This window comes from Microcaecilia unicolor, chromosome 6, assembly GCF_901765095.1.
Source record: "Microcaecilia unicolor chromosome 6, aMicUni1.1, whole genome shotgun sequence".
NCBI lineage: Eukaryota > Metazoa > Chordata > Amphibia > Gymnophiona > Siphonopidae > Microcaecilia > Microcaecilia unicolor.
Window position 1 is genome coordinate 342209466 of NC_044036.1, and position 14174 is coordinate 342223639.

General features: G+C 44.3%; 1 protein-coding gene across 1 annotated transcript in view; it reads right to left on the reverse strand.

The window, feature by feature from the left end:
• RNF213 (ring finger protein 213) overlaps nucleotides 1-14174 on the reverse strand; it is a 250730-nt gene that overhangs the window by 188629 nt on the left and 47927 nt on the right. The window contains 5 exon segments of the mRNA XM_030206876.1: nucleotides 1180-1353; nucleotides 1468-1651; nucleotides 4466-4588; nucleotides 6766-6864; nucleotides 12250-12402. Coding sequence (XP_030062736.1) covers nucleotides 1180-1353; nucleotides 1468-1651; nucleotides 4466-4588; nucleotides 6766-6864; nucleotides 12250-12402 — 733 coding nt within the window.

The window sequence follows — 14174 nt, forward strand, 5'->3', positions numbered from 1 at the left end:
AATCTGCGGGGGCCCAGGCCCCTGCAGCCCCACGCAGATACGCCCCTGGTTATCAGTTTGGGTGGAGGGTTGGGGGGGGATGTACTGGAATGTATTATGTTGTAGGTGTTCTGGGAGGCTGTAAGAGTCCAAGCCTTTCAGTATTCAACTCTGGACTGTATGGGGAGAAGGTGGGGGGGGGGGGGGGGGAGGAAGTGGGGATGGATTAAGGGGTGAAAATATTAACATCTGTTTCTTGTTGCTATTTTGTATTTTATTTGTTCAATAAAAAAAAAACTGTTTAAATATTATATGATTAAGTAATTACAGGCAATACACAATTATGTTGAACCAACGAAGTTTAGATTACTGGTCCAAGCGTCATCATCTAGACTCGATTACTGCAACGTTGTTTACATCGGCTGTTCAAAGACATTGCTCAAAAACCTTTGCAGTTCATTCAAAATTAGGCTGCATGACTTATTCTACTGGGAGGTTCGATTCTGCCTCTTCGCTGCTTGCTAAACCGCACTGGCTCCCTGTAAGCACAAGGGCCCAGTTTAAATTTATCACGTATGATTAGGTCACACTTCTACATAAAGGTTCTATTGGTTAAACTTGCAAATCAAATGTTACCATGTTTTCCATCAGCCAGACAGATAAGACGTCGAATGTTCTTTTTTCATTATCAGACCGCCTTAATACGGAACTTGTTGCAATCGCAGATCCGTATATTATCAGATTATCTAATTTTTCGAAAAGCCCTTAAAACCCAATCTATTTAAGGAATGAATGTGATTTAAATCCAAGTGAACAAATACAATTGATCTGTAGTTCCTGGATTGTTTTCCGGCTATCTTGGTTTTGTGATCCGCATTGAACCAGTTATGGTATTTGCAGAATAAAATACCTCTATAACATAACGTTGTTAATGATCTAAGTTCTGATTAAGTAACATCAAGTTTTGTTATGATTCTGTTTTGTGTTTGGTTTTTTTTATTTCATGTGTATTTTACTTTGTACACCACAGTTTATAAATATTTTAAATAAATATAGTAAATTTGACATAATTCTGGCAATGCCTACAAACAGGGGACTCAGGGGTCTCCCAACGACCTTACCGTCAGATGCCAGGTTGAGTCACCTGGCAGTGAAAGTTAACTGTTTAACAGTAGAAATGTTTAAAAAGCGGGTCCTTACTCAAATCCCAGATGCAGAGAAACTGTTTCTTGTTGTGGGTGATTAACTCCAAGTGCTTGACCAGCAGGGTCCCACTCATCAGGCTCTTTGTCACTTCCAGGAACACGGAGTCTGCCACCCCCATTAGATGTCTGGCGTCCTCTGTGAGCTGATGCAAGACCTTCTCATCAGAACCTGCAAGCGAGTGTCACAGTTTCAGAATGGACTGTTAAAGCAGATGAGATCTGAGGTCAGAAACACTCAAAAGGTACCTACAAGCGCACGAAATGAAGCTGAAGCGCCTCTTACCATACAGTTTAAAGATGTGCTGCACATCCGGCCATTCCTGTAGATGCTGCAAGACCCTGTCAAAGTCATCCCGGGGTTTCCCATTCCCATTCTTTGGCCAGGAGCTGGTGATAACCACAGACACTAGTCTGCCAAACTTCTCCATGTGAAATCCGCTCAGTCTGTGAAGAATATTGTTGTGAGCCTAAGAAAGAGGAAATGAAGTTTTGAGCTGCTCACTGTAGTACAAAATTATCATTTTGCAAGTGTGATATGGCAAAGGTTTGGAATAAGGTACATACGTACATAAGTAATGCCATACTGGGAAAAGACCAAGGGTCCATCGAGCCCAGCATCCTGTCCACGACAGCGGCCAATCCAGGCCAAGGGCACCTGGCAAGCTTCCCAAACGTACAAACATTCTATACATGTTATTCCTGGAATTTTGGAGTTTTCCAAGTCCGTTTAGTAGCGGTTTATGGACTTGTCCTTTAGGAAACCGTCCAACCCCTTTTTAAACTCTGCTAAGCTAACCGCCTTCACCACTTTCTCCGGCAACGAATTCCAGAGTTTAATTACACGCTGGGTGAAGAAAAATTCTCTCTGATTTGTTTTAAATTTACTACACTGTAGTTTCATCGCATGCCCCCTAGTCCTAGTATTTTGGAAAGCGTGAACAGACGCTTCACATCCACCTGTTCCACTCCACTCATTATTTTATATACCTCTATCATGTCTCCCCTCAGCTGTCTCTTCTCCAAGCTGTATAGCCCTAGCCTCCTTAGTCTTTCTTCATAGGGAAGTCGTCCCATCCCCGCTATCATTTTAGTCGCCCTTCGCTGCACCTTTTCCAATTCTACTATATCTTTCTTGAGATGCAGCGACCAGAATTGAACACAATACTCAAGGTGCGGTCGGGCCATGGAGCGATACAACGGCATTATAACATCCTCACACCTGTTTTCCATACCTTTCCTGATAATACCCAACATTCTATTCGCTTTCTTAGCCGCAGCAGCACACTGAGCAGAAGGTTTCAGTGTGTTATCGACTACGACACCCAGATCCCTTTCTTGGTCCGTAACTCCTAACGTGGAACCTTGCTTGACGTAGCTATAATTCGGGTTCTTTTTTCCCACATGCATCACCTTGCACTTGCTCACATTAAACGTCATCTGCCATTTAGCCGCCCAGTCTCCCTGTCTCGTAAGGTCCTCTTGTAATTTTTCACAATCCTGTCGCGATTTAACGACTTTGAATAACTTTGTGTCATCAGCAAATTTAATTACAGCTAAAGTGAACACAGAATTCCTGCCTTCAAGGCCTGTTAGTTTCAGACTTGGCTCATGGCAGAAAGGGGTCAGTAACCAGATCAGATGTGCTGGTACTTTTCCCAGTGTTTTGGGCTTTACAGGCCATGTCCATTCCACATTCAGAAAGCTCCTCTGTGGTCATTTTCAGCCATATAAACGGACTTCACAAACAGCCATTTTGACTTTCGTATGGATAAGTTATCCGTGTAAAGTTGGGGCACATTCAGTGCTTTGACTTGGAGCTGATTATCTCACAGATATCTGTATATTTCAATGCAGACAGTGCCCTTCTTACTGCTGAATTTCCTCATGTCCAATTATGCATTTTTAGATGATTGCACTGGAAAGATTGAAGCTGGGGTAAGGATGATGAGTATAATCAAAATCTTTGGGGGTGGGGGCCTTGGGACCTCTAATATACTTGAAGAGGCAAATGGCTGAAGATTGACTTAGGGTGCCAAATACTCTAATACTGGCCTCCTGTCATGGTTGAATTACATTTTTAAGTGAAAAATTGGATTTTAATATAGCACCGATTATATTCCACTCTTTCAGTCACAGAAAGCTGTGCCATGGGATTAAATCTTAATCATTATGATTACTGATATATTAAAAGCAAATTATTGGCCATTGTTGGAAACAGGACACCGGGGCTTGGTGAACTTTTAGTCTGACCCAATATGGCAGTTCTTGTGTTCTTACACAAGCCTGAGAGTAAGACCCCTGTCAGTACGTACTACATTCAATGCATTAATACACGTCAGCAGTGCATTTTTTTCCAGCAAAAAAGGTGCCGGTACTCAAATGCCAGCCACCCTTCAGGGGTGAGGTGATCACTGAGGCACCCACCCCACAATAGTCAGACCCCTGCAACCAGTCACAGAATCTATGAGAAGGCAGAATTGGTGTGTAGAGCCTGAGCTCTTTTCATTAAAACTTGGGGCCCACAGGTCAATTTTAGCAGACAATGGAAAAGGTGCCAGTACTCAGTACCCTCAAGTACCCCCTCAAAAAAAGCCCTGACACATCAGGAAAGCACAGGCACCAGGGCCGCCGAGAGACTGGGCCAGGCCCCTGCCACCCCCCCCCCCCCTCCCAGGTCATCATTGCCACTGCCCTCTCCACCCCCCCCCCCTCCATTCACCACCAGGCCGGGCCCCCTGAATTCAAATCAAAGCACCTCACCTCGACCTCGCTCCATGTGAAAGAAGCACAGCAGCCCTTCATTCAGGCCTTCCCTCCCTGTGTCCCACCCTCGCGCGTCACCACATCATATGAGGTAGGGACGGCACGAAGGGCTGAATCTGCAGACTGCCGGTGCTGCGATTTCACACAGTGCGAGGTGGTGAGGCGCTGTGATTTGAATGGAGGGGGCCCGGCCCGGTGGCAGCCGGGACTACAGCGCCGGGTGTCCCCCCCCCCCCGCCCCCCTCAGCAGCCCTGACAGGCACCACAGCTGGACAAGCCTAGCTAGAGGAAATCCAAGAGAATCTATGCAGGGACAGAAGTGAGTCAAAAACCAAGCTGACACGCCATACCAGGATCTGGACATGGAAAGAAGATCTCCGCTTCAGAAACAAGCCTTCAGTGTTTGTGCTGATTCATCCTGATTTCTCCAGTTTAATAATCTATTCTGTCATCAGTTTTACATTCTCTCCTAACAGATTTGGTGCTAACAGAACTCATCGTGAATTCACTTTGATTACCTGGCATACAGAATGCACGGCTTCAATCGCACATCTCTCAAAGCACTTGGCAATGGACTGATGAAACTTCTCAAACGTGTCATGGTACTTGCAATACACCTCAATCTGAGAGAATGGCTCCTCCTGTTGCAGGACAGAAAGAGGGCAAGACAGGGACTTTAGTCTATCGTATTTCTTACACCAGAAAATAGCATCATATCACCACCAACTGTTTGCCTGTACCCTCAACACTTCAGCTCATCCCCCTTATTTCCTGGGAAAGAGCTGTTGCACAGGTCAAAGAGGCAATTGCTGGCTAAATTCACTGCTGAAGACTATTTCCAACAGTGGCCAATCCAGGTCACAAGTATCTGGCAGAAACCCAAATAGTGGCAACACTCTATGCTACCAATCTCAGGGCATTAGCGTCCCCATGTTGGTCTCAATAGCAGACTATGGACATTTTCCTCTAGGAACTTGTCCAAACCCTTTTTAAATGCAGATACGCTAATTAATTTGAAACATTTCTTTAGTTTCTAACCCAAAACAACAGGAACAAATCCCAAAGTGGCAGGTTGTTAAATTTCAGTATTTTCCTCCATTGTTAATAGGCTCAACACTGGCTGGCGCCCTGAGATTGGTAGCATAGGATGTTGCCACTATTTGGGTTTCTCCCAGGTGCTTGTAACCTGGAACGGCGACTGTTGGAAACAGGATACTGGGCTAGATGGAACATGGATCTCACCCAGTATGGCTATTCTTATGTTCATAATGCAGAGGAATATTACTTGCCCTGGGAATGGTAGCATGGAATATTGCTACTATTTGAGTTTCTGCATGGAATCTTGTCACACTTTAGGATTCCAGAATCTTGCTCTTCTTTGGGGTTCTGCATGGAATATTGCTAGTCTTCGAGATTCTGTATGGAATCCTATCACTCTTTAGGATTCCAGAATCTTGCTCTTCTTTGGGGTTCTACATGGAATGTTGCTAGTCTTTGAGATTCTGTATGGAATCCTATCACTCTTTAAGATTCCAGAATGTTGCTATTCTTTGGGGTTCTACATGGAATGTTGCTACTCTTTGAGATTCTGTATGGAATCTTGTCACTCTTTAGGATTCCAGAATGTTGCTATTCTTTGGGGTTCTACATGGAATGTTGCTACTCTTTGAGATTCTGTATGGAATCTTGTCACTCTTTAGGATTCCAGAATGTTGCTATTCTTTGGGGTTCTACATGGAATGTTGCTACTCTTTGAGATTCTGTATGGAATCTTGTCACTCTTTAGGATTCCAGAATGTTGCTATTCTTTGGGGTTCTACATGGAATGTTGCTACTCTTTGAGATTCTGTATGGAATCTTGTCACTCTTTAGGATTCCAGAATGTTGCTATTCTTTGGGGTTCTACATGGAATGTTGCTACTCTGAGATTCTGTATGGAATCTTGTCACTCTTTAGGATTCCAGAAGGTTGCTATTCTTTGGGGTTCTACATGGAATGTTGCTACTCTTTGAGATTCTGTATGGAATCTTGTCACTCTTTAGGATTCCAGAAGGTTGCTATTCTTTGGGGTTCTACATGGAATGTTGCTACTCTTTGAGATTCTGTATGGAATCTTGTCACTCTTTAGGATTCCAGAAGGTTGCTATTCTTTGGGGTTCTACATGGAATGTTGCTACTCTTTGAGATTCTGTATGGAATCTTGTCACTCTTTAGGATTCCAGAAGGTTGCTATTCTTTGGGGTTCTACATGGAATGTTGCTACTCTTTGAGATTCTGTATGGAATCTTGTCACTCTTTAGGATTCCAGAATGTTGCTATTCTTTGGGGTTCTACATGGAATGTTGCTACTCTGAGATTCTGTATGGAATCTTGTCACTCTTTAGGATTCCAGAATGTTGCTATTCTTTGGGGTTCTACATGGAATGTTGCTACTCCTTGAGATTCTGTATGGAATCTTGTCACACTTTAGGATTCCAGAATCTTGCTCTTCTTTGGGGTTGGGGTTCTGCATGGAATATTGCTAGTCTTCAAGATTCTGCATGGAATCCTATCACTCTATAGATTTCAGAAACTTGCAATTCTTTGGGGTTCTGCATGGAATCTCGTCACTCTTTAGGATTCCAGAATCTTGCTATTCTTTGGGGTTCTACATGGAATGTTGCCACTCTTTGGGTTTCTGCCAGGTACTTGGGATACTGGGCTAGATGGACCATTTGTCTGACCCAGTATGGCTATTGTTATGTTCTTAAGACCTAGACTATGCTTAGAGGGAGGGTGGGCTCCCACGTTATGGTATATAACAACTCTCCACCCCTACCTGTTTGATTCTCCCTTCGAGGTCTGACAGAAGTGGATTTCTCCAGGACTCAGCCTGCTGATCGGTATGAAAACTCAGAGTCATAAACCGATTCCGAACCTAAAACACACAAAAACATATGAAAGAAAAATGTCAAAATGGGGTCAGAGTTAACTATCCTTAGCAAATAAGGTTGAATGTGTTATCAGAGAGCCAAAAAAACCTTCTGACAAAGAACCAGATCAAAACCAACTCCTAGAAACGAGATAAAAAACAGAGATTGGGGAGATCACACCACAACCTGAGACACAGGGACAAGAAAAAGATTCCTCGCTCTACTGCAGTATATGAAAGATTCTCAGTGCAGAAAACATTACACGTTACCTCAACAGGATCCAGTAAGGGGAGAATGAAGAATGGGAGGTCCTGGAACAGAGGGATAGAGCTTACACAAGAAAAAGTGCAGGGGAGTAGCCTAGTGGTGGTCACAGCAGAGGGCTGGCAACCAGGGGAGCCTGGCTCAAATCTCACTGCTGCTCCTTGTCACTTCAGGTAAGTCACTTAACCCTCCAATGCCTCAGTTACAAATTCAGCGGCTAATATTCAGTGAACGGCAGTCAGCGTTAAAAACCCCCCACTCCCAATGCAGCTGCTGAGATTGTACCCAGTTATTCAATGAGGGTCACGGCTGGTACCAACATTAATATCCAGGTATAAGCTGACGGACGACTTAGCAAGGTTAAGTACCAATAGTCACTTTACCCAGTTAAACTGGCCATAGAGAGGACGGCTATTTATGAGGTCCTTTGGCAAGGTAACTTAACCAGTTAAGAGCTGGCCCCAGTAACCTAGAAATCACTGGGGAACACTGTGAGAGCGGGAGACTCACCCAGAGGTGGTTGGGACCCAGTTGGTGGGAGGAGGGTGCTAATGTAGAGCACAAGTGGCAGGTGAAGGCAGACCTGAGTTGTGCTGGGATTAGACCCTCTAAATGGCCAGGAGGCAGCCCAGGCAGGTGGCTAGGTGTTTCGTGACAATATGTAATGAGATTATCTTGTTGGGCAGACTTGATGGTCCGCACAGGTCTTTATCTGCCGTCATCTACGTTACTATATGTTATGATGCAGGAAAAAAAACCACAGGAGTTTGATATCGGAAGGGTTTGTCCGAGTAACTACAGAGACAGCGAAACTCTGGCATTTTAATTCCCTCTTAACTAACCCAAACTATTGAAAGTATGTGGTATCAGTTTGAAGACTTTTTTTTCCTTCTGTTCATAGTGGATAAAAATACCTCAGTAGTCACTGCGTGGCGATAGAATAAATGTACTCAATGGCCGCATTTCATTGACTCTGTTATCACTGGTCATAAAAAACTCCACTTGTGTGCCATTTGAGCACAGTATGCCATTGTTAAGGCATCATGATTTGCCATGGGTTACTTGCCCCCCGCCCCCCCCCCCCCGAGGAAGCTATATTGCAGAGTGAAATGGAGAGCCCCGTTGGGCAAAAATGCAAAAGCTAAGTAACATCATTTGTTTAAGCAATTCTTAAGCATCACGATTCTATTTCTGATGGGTTATATTTCATTTCATTTTTAGTCCATATTTACACACAAGTGTTTTTTATGACCAGTGATAATAACGGAGTCAATGAAATGCGGCCATTGAGTGCATTTATTCTGTCGCCATGCAGTGACTACTGAGGTCTTTTTCTCCACTATAAACAGAAGAAAAAAAAATAAAAAATTTTCAAACTGATACCACATACTTTCAATAGTTTGGGTTAGTTAAGCCTTAGTCAGCTTTGTATTAGTACATTTGCTTAATTTTTTCACTGAAATTTTGTCCAGTGTTATCTGTTTTAATTCCCTCTCCATCCCCGTCACAGGATGCAATTTCTCTGGACAACTTGTCACCCACAGAACATTTTGCCTGGATAAAAAGATGCAGCGCTCGGGTTTAGTTAAACCTTAGCTGGTAGTTGGCACAGAACTGGCTAAATCACCGAATAAACTCAAGGCTGCACAAACAGCCACCTTAAACTGAAGTTCTGCTAAACACCCAGATCAATTTATCTACCTCCAATCAATCCATTTTTTAATTAATCTCAAAACTTTGTAGACAAATTCAGTAATGCAAGCGAAGAATGGAACATCTGTACATAAAACTTACAGTGAGGCTTTAATTATATGGGGTCCTAATTACTATCTTTATATTTATTAGGGTGCTTGATATAGAACACTAAATGGGAATAGGAAAGGAACACCAATTTTATGACAGGACAGAAGGAATAAAAATGAAAGAGGTGAAAGGGGAAATAGGCAAAGAAGGAGCAGGGGAAGAGAGACAATCGTCTGTGGTAAGGTTTTGTAGTTAACCCATGGGCTAATTGCCAAAATTAAAGTGTGGTGACTGGAAAGCCTCTGTGCATGAGGGGGCAGAATCCCTCCCAGGCATGGTGGGTGCTAATGTTGGTCTCCATCCCGCCCACTGCCAATAATGACCCCCCCAATCCCCCTGTGTTAAATGCTGGGGGTGTCCCATCACGTTTCCATTCTGTCAATACAGAGAAACATTTTTTTATAACATGCATTAATTGCGCTGCACATAACAGTGCAGCCAACAGCGTCAGGTTAACACTTAACTTACATGAGCTACCCCCACACTGATTGCAATGCATACCCCTGCCCATTCCACGTCACGTTGAGTTGACATGGTGCCTGTATGGTTAACACAGTTTAGTAAATTGGCTTCACAGTGCATCTGAGTTGTGATTTACCCGTCTTTACCTTATACAATGTTGCACACATGCTCAGCTTTTATCAATATAAATGAACAATTATGAAAAAAGAGGAACATTTTCAAAGCTATTCATTTAAGGGTAGGTATTCTCAGCTGCAGGGAGGAGAGGGGTTCTGGGCTTGGGGGGAGAGGTATTTAAGTCAAAAGACATGTAGATAGCATTGTCCAATCTCTCTACTACTACTACTACTACTACTACTATTTAGCATTTCTATAGCGCTACAAGGCATACGCAGCGCTGCACAAACATAGAAGAAAGACAGTCCCTGCTCAAAGAGCTTACAATCTAATAGACAAAAAATAAATAAAGTAAGCAAATCAAATCAATTAATGTGAACGAGAAGGAAGAGAGGAGGGTAGGTGGAGGCGAGTGGTTACGAGTCAAAAGCAATGTTAAAGAGGTGGGCTTTCAGTCTAGATTTAAAGGTGGCCAAGGATGGGGCAAGACGTAGGGGCTCAGAAAGTTTATTCCAGGCGTAGGGTGCAGCGAGACAGAAGGCGCGAAGTCTGGAGTTGGCAGTAGTGGAGAAGGGAACAGATAAGAAGGATTTATCCATGGAGCGGAGTGCACGGGAAGGGGTGTAGGGAAGGACGAGTGTGGAGAGATACTGGGGAGCAGCAGAGTGAGTACATTTATAGGTTAGTAGAAGAAGCTTGAACAGGATGCGAAAACGGATAGGGAGCCAGTGAAGGGTCTTGAGGAGAGGGGTAGTATAGGTAAAGCGACCCTGGCGGAAGATGAGACGGGCAGCAGAGTTTTGAACCGACTGGAGAGGGGAGAGGTGATTAAGTGGGAGGCCAGCAAGAAGCAGATTGCAGTAGTCTAGACGAGAGGTGACAAGGGTGTGGATGAGGGTTTTGGTAGAGTGCTCGGAAAGAAAGGGGCAGATTTTACGGATGTTGTAAAGAAAGAAACGACAGGTCTTGGCGGTCTGCTGGATATGAGCAGAGAAGGAGAGAGAAGAGTCAAAGATGACCCCCAAGGTTTCGAGCTGAGGAGACAGGGAGAATGAGAGAGCCATCAACAGAAATAGAAAACGGGGGGAGCGGGGAGGTGGGTTTGGGGGGGGGAAATGAGAAGCTCGGTTTTGGTCATATTTAATTTCAGGTGACGTTGAGACATCCAGGCAGCAATGTCAGACAAGCACGCTGAAACTTTGGTTTGGATGCAAGGTGAGATATCAGGGGTAGAAAGGTAGATTTGGGAATCATCAGCATAGAGACGGTAGGAAAAGCCATGGGATGAGATTAATGAACCAAGGGAAGAAGTGTAGATAGAAAAGAGGAGGGGACCAAGAACAGAACCCTGAGGTATGCCGACAGGCAGAGGGATAGAAGTGGAAGAGGATCCACCAGAGTGAACACTAAAGGTGCGGAGGGAGAGGTAGGAAGAGAACCAGGAAAGGACAGAGCCCTGGAATCCAAGTGAGGATAGGGTATCAAGAAGTATGCTGTGATCGACAGTGTCAAAAGCAGCGGAAAGATCAAGAAGAATGAGGATGGAATATTGACCTCTGGATTTAGCCAGTAATAGGTCATTGGAGACTTTAGTAAGCGCAGTTTCGGTTGAGTGGAGAGGGCGAAAACCAGATTGTAATGGGTCAAGAATAGCATGTGAGGAGAGAAAATCAAGGCAGCGGCGGTGAACAGCATGCTCAAGTAATTTGGAGAGAAAAGGAAGGAGGGAGATGGGTCGGTAATTAGAGGGACAAGTAGGGTCAAGTGAAGGCTTCTTAAGGAGAGGTGTGACCACAGCATGTTTAAAGGCAGCAGGGACAGTTGCAGTGGAAAGTGAGAGGTTGAGAATGTGACAGATAAAAGGAATAAGAGTAGGAGAGATGGCATTAAGAAGGTGGGTGGGAATGGGATCAGAGGAACAGGTGGTACATTTTGAGGAAGAAAGGAGAAGTGTAGTTTCCTCAATAGTAACTTCAGGAAAGGAGGAAAGGGAATGAGGGGAAGGCGAGAGAGGGGAACGGACTAGTGGAGGGAGAGGTGGTGAGGTAGAGAAAGCAAGGTTTATCTTTTGAACCTTGTTGTGAAAGAATTCAGCAAGGGTCTGAGGAGATAATGAAGGGGGAGTTGGGGGAGGGGGCACCTTGAGGAGAGAGTTCAATGTGGTGAAGAGAAGTCGAGGATTAGAGCCAAGAGAGTTGGTCAGTTGGATATAATAATCCTGTTTGGCACGTAAAAGAGCAGATTGGAAGGAGGTCAGCATGAACTTAAAGTGTAAGAAATCAGCAAGGGCCCGAGATTTCCGCCAGAGGCGTTCAGCAGAGCGGGTACAGGAACGTAGGTAGCGGATATTAGAAGTCAGCCAAGGTTGGGGTTTTGTACGCCTTACAGGGCGGGTCATCAAAGGTGCAAGAGTGTCTAAGGCAGAGGATAGAGTATTGTTGTAAGAAGAAACAGCCTCGTTGACAGACGTGGGTGGTGCCACAGTAGAGAGGAGGTTTGAAACATGGGAGGATAGAGATGAAGGGTCAATATCGTGAAGCAGGTGGAAGTGACCATGTGTATGTGACTCTCCCATCATACTCCCCTCTGAAACCTGGTACACAGGGTGTAGAAAAGTATGCACAGACTTTGCACCAGTGAGGGCAGTTTTGAAAGTTTCCCCCAGATTGCTACAGAACAGCAGGCGGAAGAGAAAGGCTGGACTGCAGTAAGATTGGCCCTACGTGTTGTATTTCCCTACGCACCTGAAGCTCATCGTTAAGAGTCCATGGATACATTGTTAATGTCCTTGGGAAAACTCTTCGAAACCATTCTCTCGTAACTTTCAAGGACTTCTCCTCTTCCTCTGTCAATGGCACCATCTGCTCCGCTTCCTTTCCAAGTAGTTCTCTCATTTTCTGGGGTTGCACAAAGAGAGAAAATGAGAACTCAAGAGGAAAGCACTAGAGAGAGGAAGCACTTTCAGGCACAGGGATGCTGGGTAGTGACCACAGAACCAGGCCCTTGTGTCAGCACAATACACTACATGCCAGGGATAACGCTGCTAACAATTACAGGCTGAAGGTTGTTAGATGTGGTTCTTGGTCTGCTTTAGATTGGCCAATTAATCAGGAAATGAGGAATATAAGGTTTTATAATGTAATTAAAACTCTCAGCTTTCAGACCAAAGTTGGGCAGACCATGGACAAAGTCAGGTGTAGAGAAAGCGCTACAGGCCTTGAGTGGCTGTGAACATGCTTGAGCAACATCTGGAAGGTGAAGCATCACCACTGCTTTCCATTTTGGTCAATTATCATCTCTCTGGAGAAGATACCATGTGATCTCTCTCAGAAAGAGTTAAGTATACAATAGTATAACGTTATCTTAGACTCAAATGCCACTTAACATTTGAAGAGATTTTGGGGGCGGAGGGATGGACAAATTAGTTGTTACTGCTAATTTTCTTTCCTTTAGGCCCTCTAGACTGGTCCAGCTGCTGACGCTTGGGTTAAACTCGCCCACCAGCAGATGGAGACCGAGAACGCTTAACTTTTAGAACTATATAAGAACACTGCGCAATGTTTACCTAGACAGTATTTCACTAAGAAAGCAGATAATGGAAGAAAACACTAAGCCCCCATGGCTTTTCTCTCAGTATATTCAATCGCACTCTCAAACAGAACTCCGCCATTCAGCCATTTCTGTATGCCAATTCGGAAACGAAAAAAAAATATATATATATTAATTTTCTTTAAACACCTGCCAACAGCAGCTTAGAGACAAGAATTCCCAATTCAACTATGTACAAGTAACCACTTGTATCATCAAAGTCCTCCAGATCCCACCCCTATCCTGATGTCTGCAACCAAACCAAGGGAGGGTTCTGGTCCGGTCTGGAGAGCCTAAAAATTAGCAGGTAAGAAATAATGGAGTTCATTTTCAAAGCAATTAGACTTTCAAGGTTCCATAAATTACTATGTAACTTTTTAAGTCTAGGTGCATTGAAAACATGCCCCAACCTCGCCTCCCTTGTCAGCCCTCCAGACCAGTCCAGCAGCTGACACTTAGGATGTACCAAAACAGTAAACAGAACTATAGACAGGACCTAAGGATGCCAGACAACAGCACTCCTGCACCAAAAGCTGCAACTTTACCTTGCGCACACATCCACACGGTAATGCATCACAAAGGAATGCAAAGATGACCAAACCGCCGCCCAACAAATATCCCTGAGAGGAATCAAACTGCTCTCAGCCCCAAGATGCCGCCATTCCTCACACACAATAAGCCTTAAGCAATGGTGGCACTGGGCAAGCTTTCATAATATAAACCAATGCAATGACCTCCTTAAGCCAACGGGAAAATTGAAGCCTTGGCCACCACAGCTCCTTTTGTGTCCTCCAAACAGAACGATTTTACCTTCAAAAATCTTCCGTCCTCTTCAAATATTCTGACAAACCTCTCTGATCACCCAGTTGAAACAGGTGCCTCTGTTCCTTATCCCCTTTAGAATCCCTCAGCACAGGTAATGACACTGACTAACTTGAAGAAAGGGCACCGGATACAACACTACTCTTATCGTTAAAGAACTGAAGGAAAGACTCCTGACATGACAGGGCCTGCAACTCCAAAATCCGGCGTGTAGAAGAAACAGCCATTAAGACTACCAACTTCAAGATAAAATACTCAA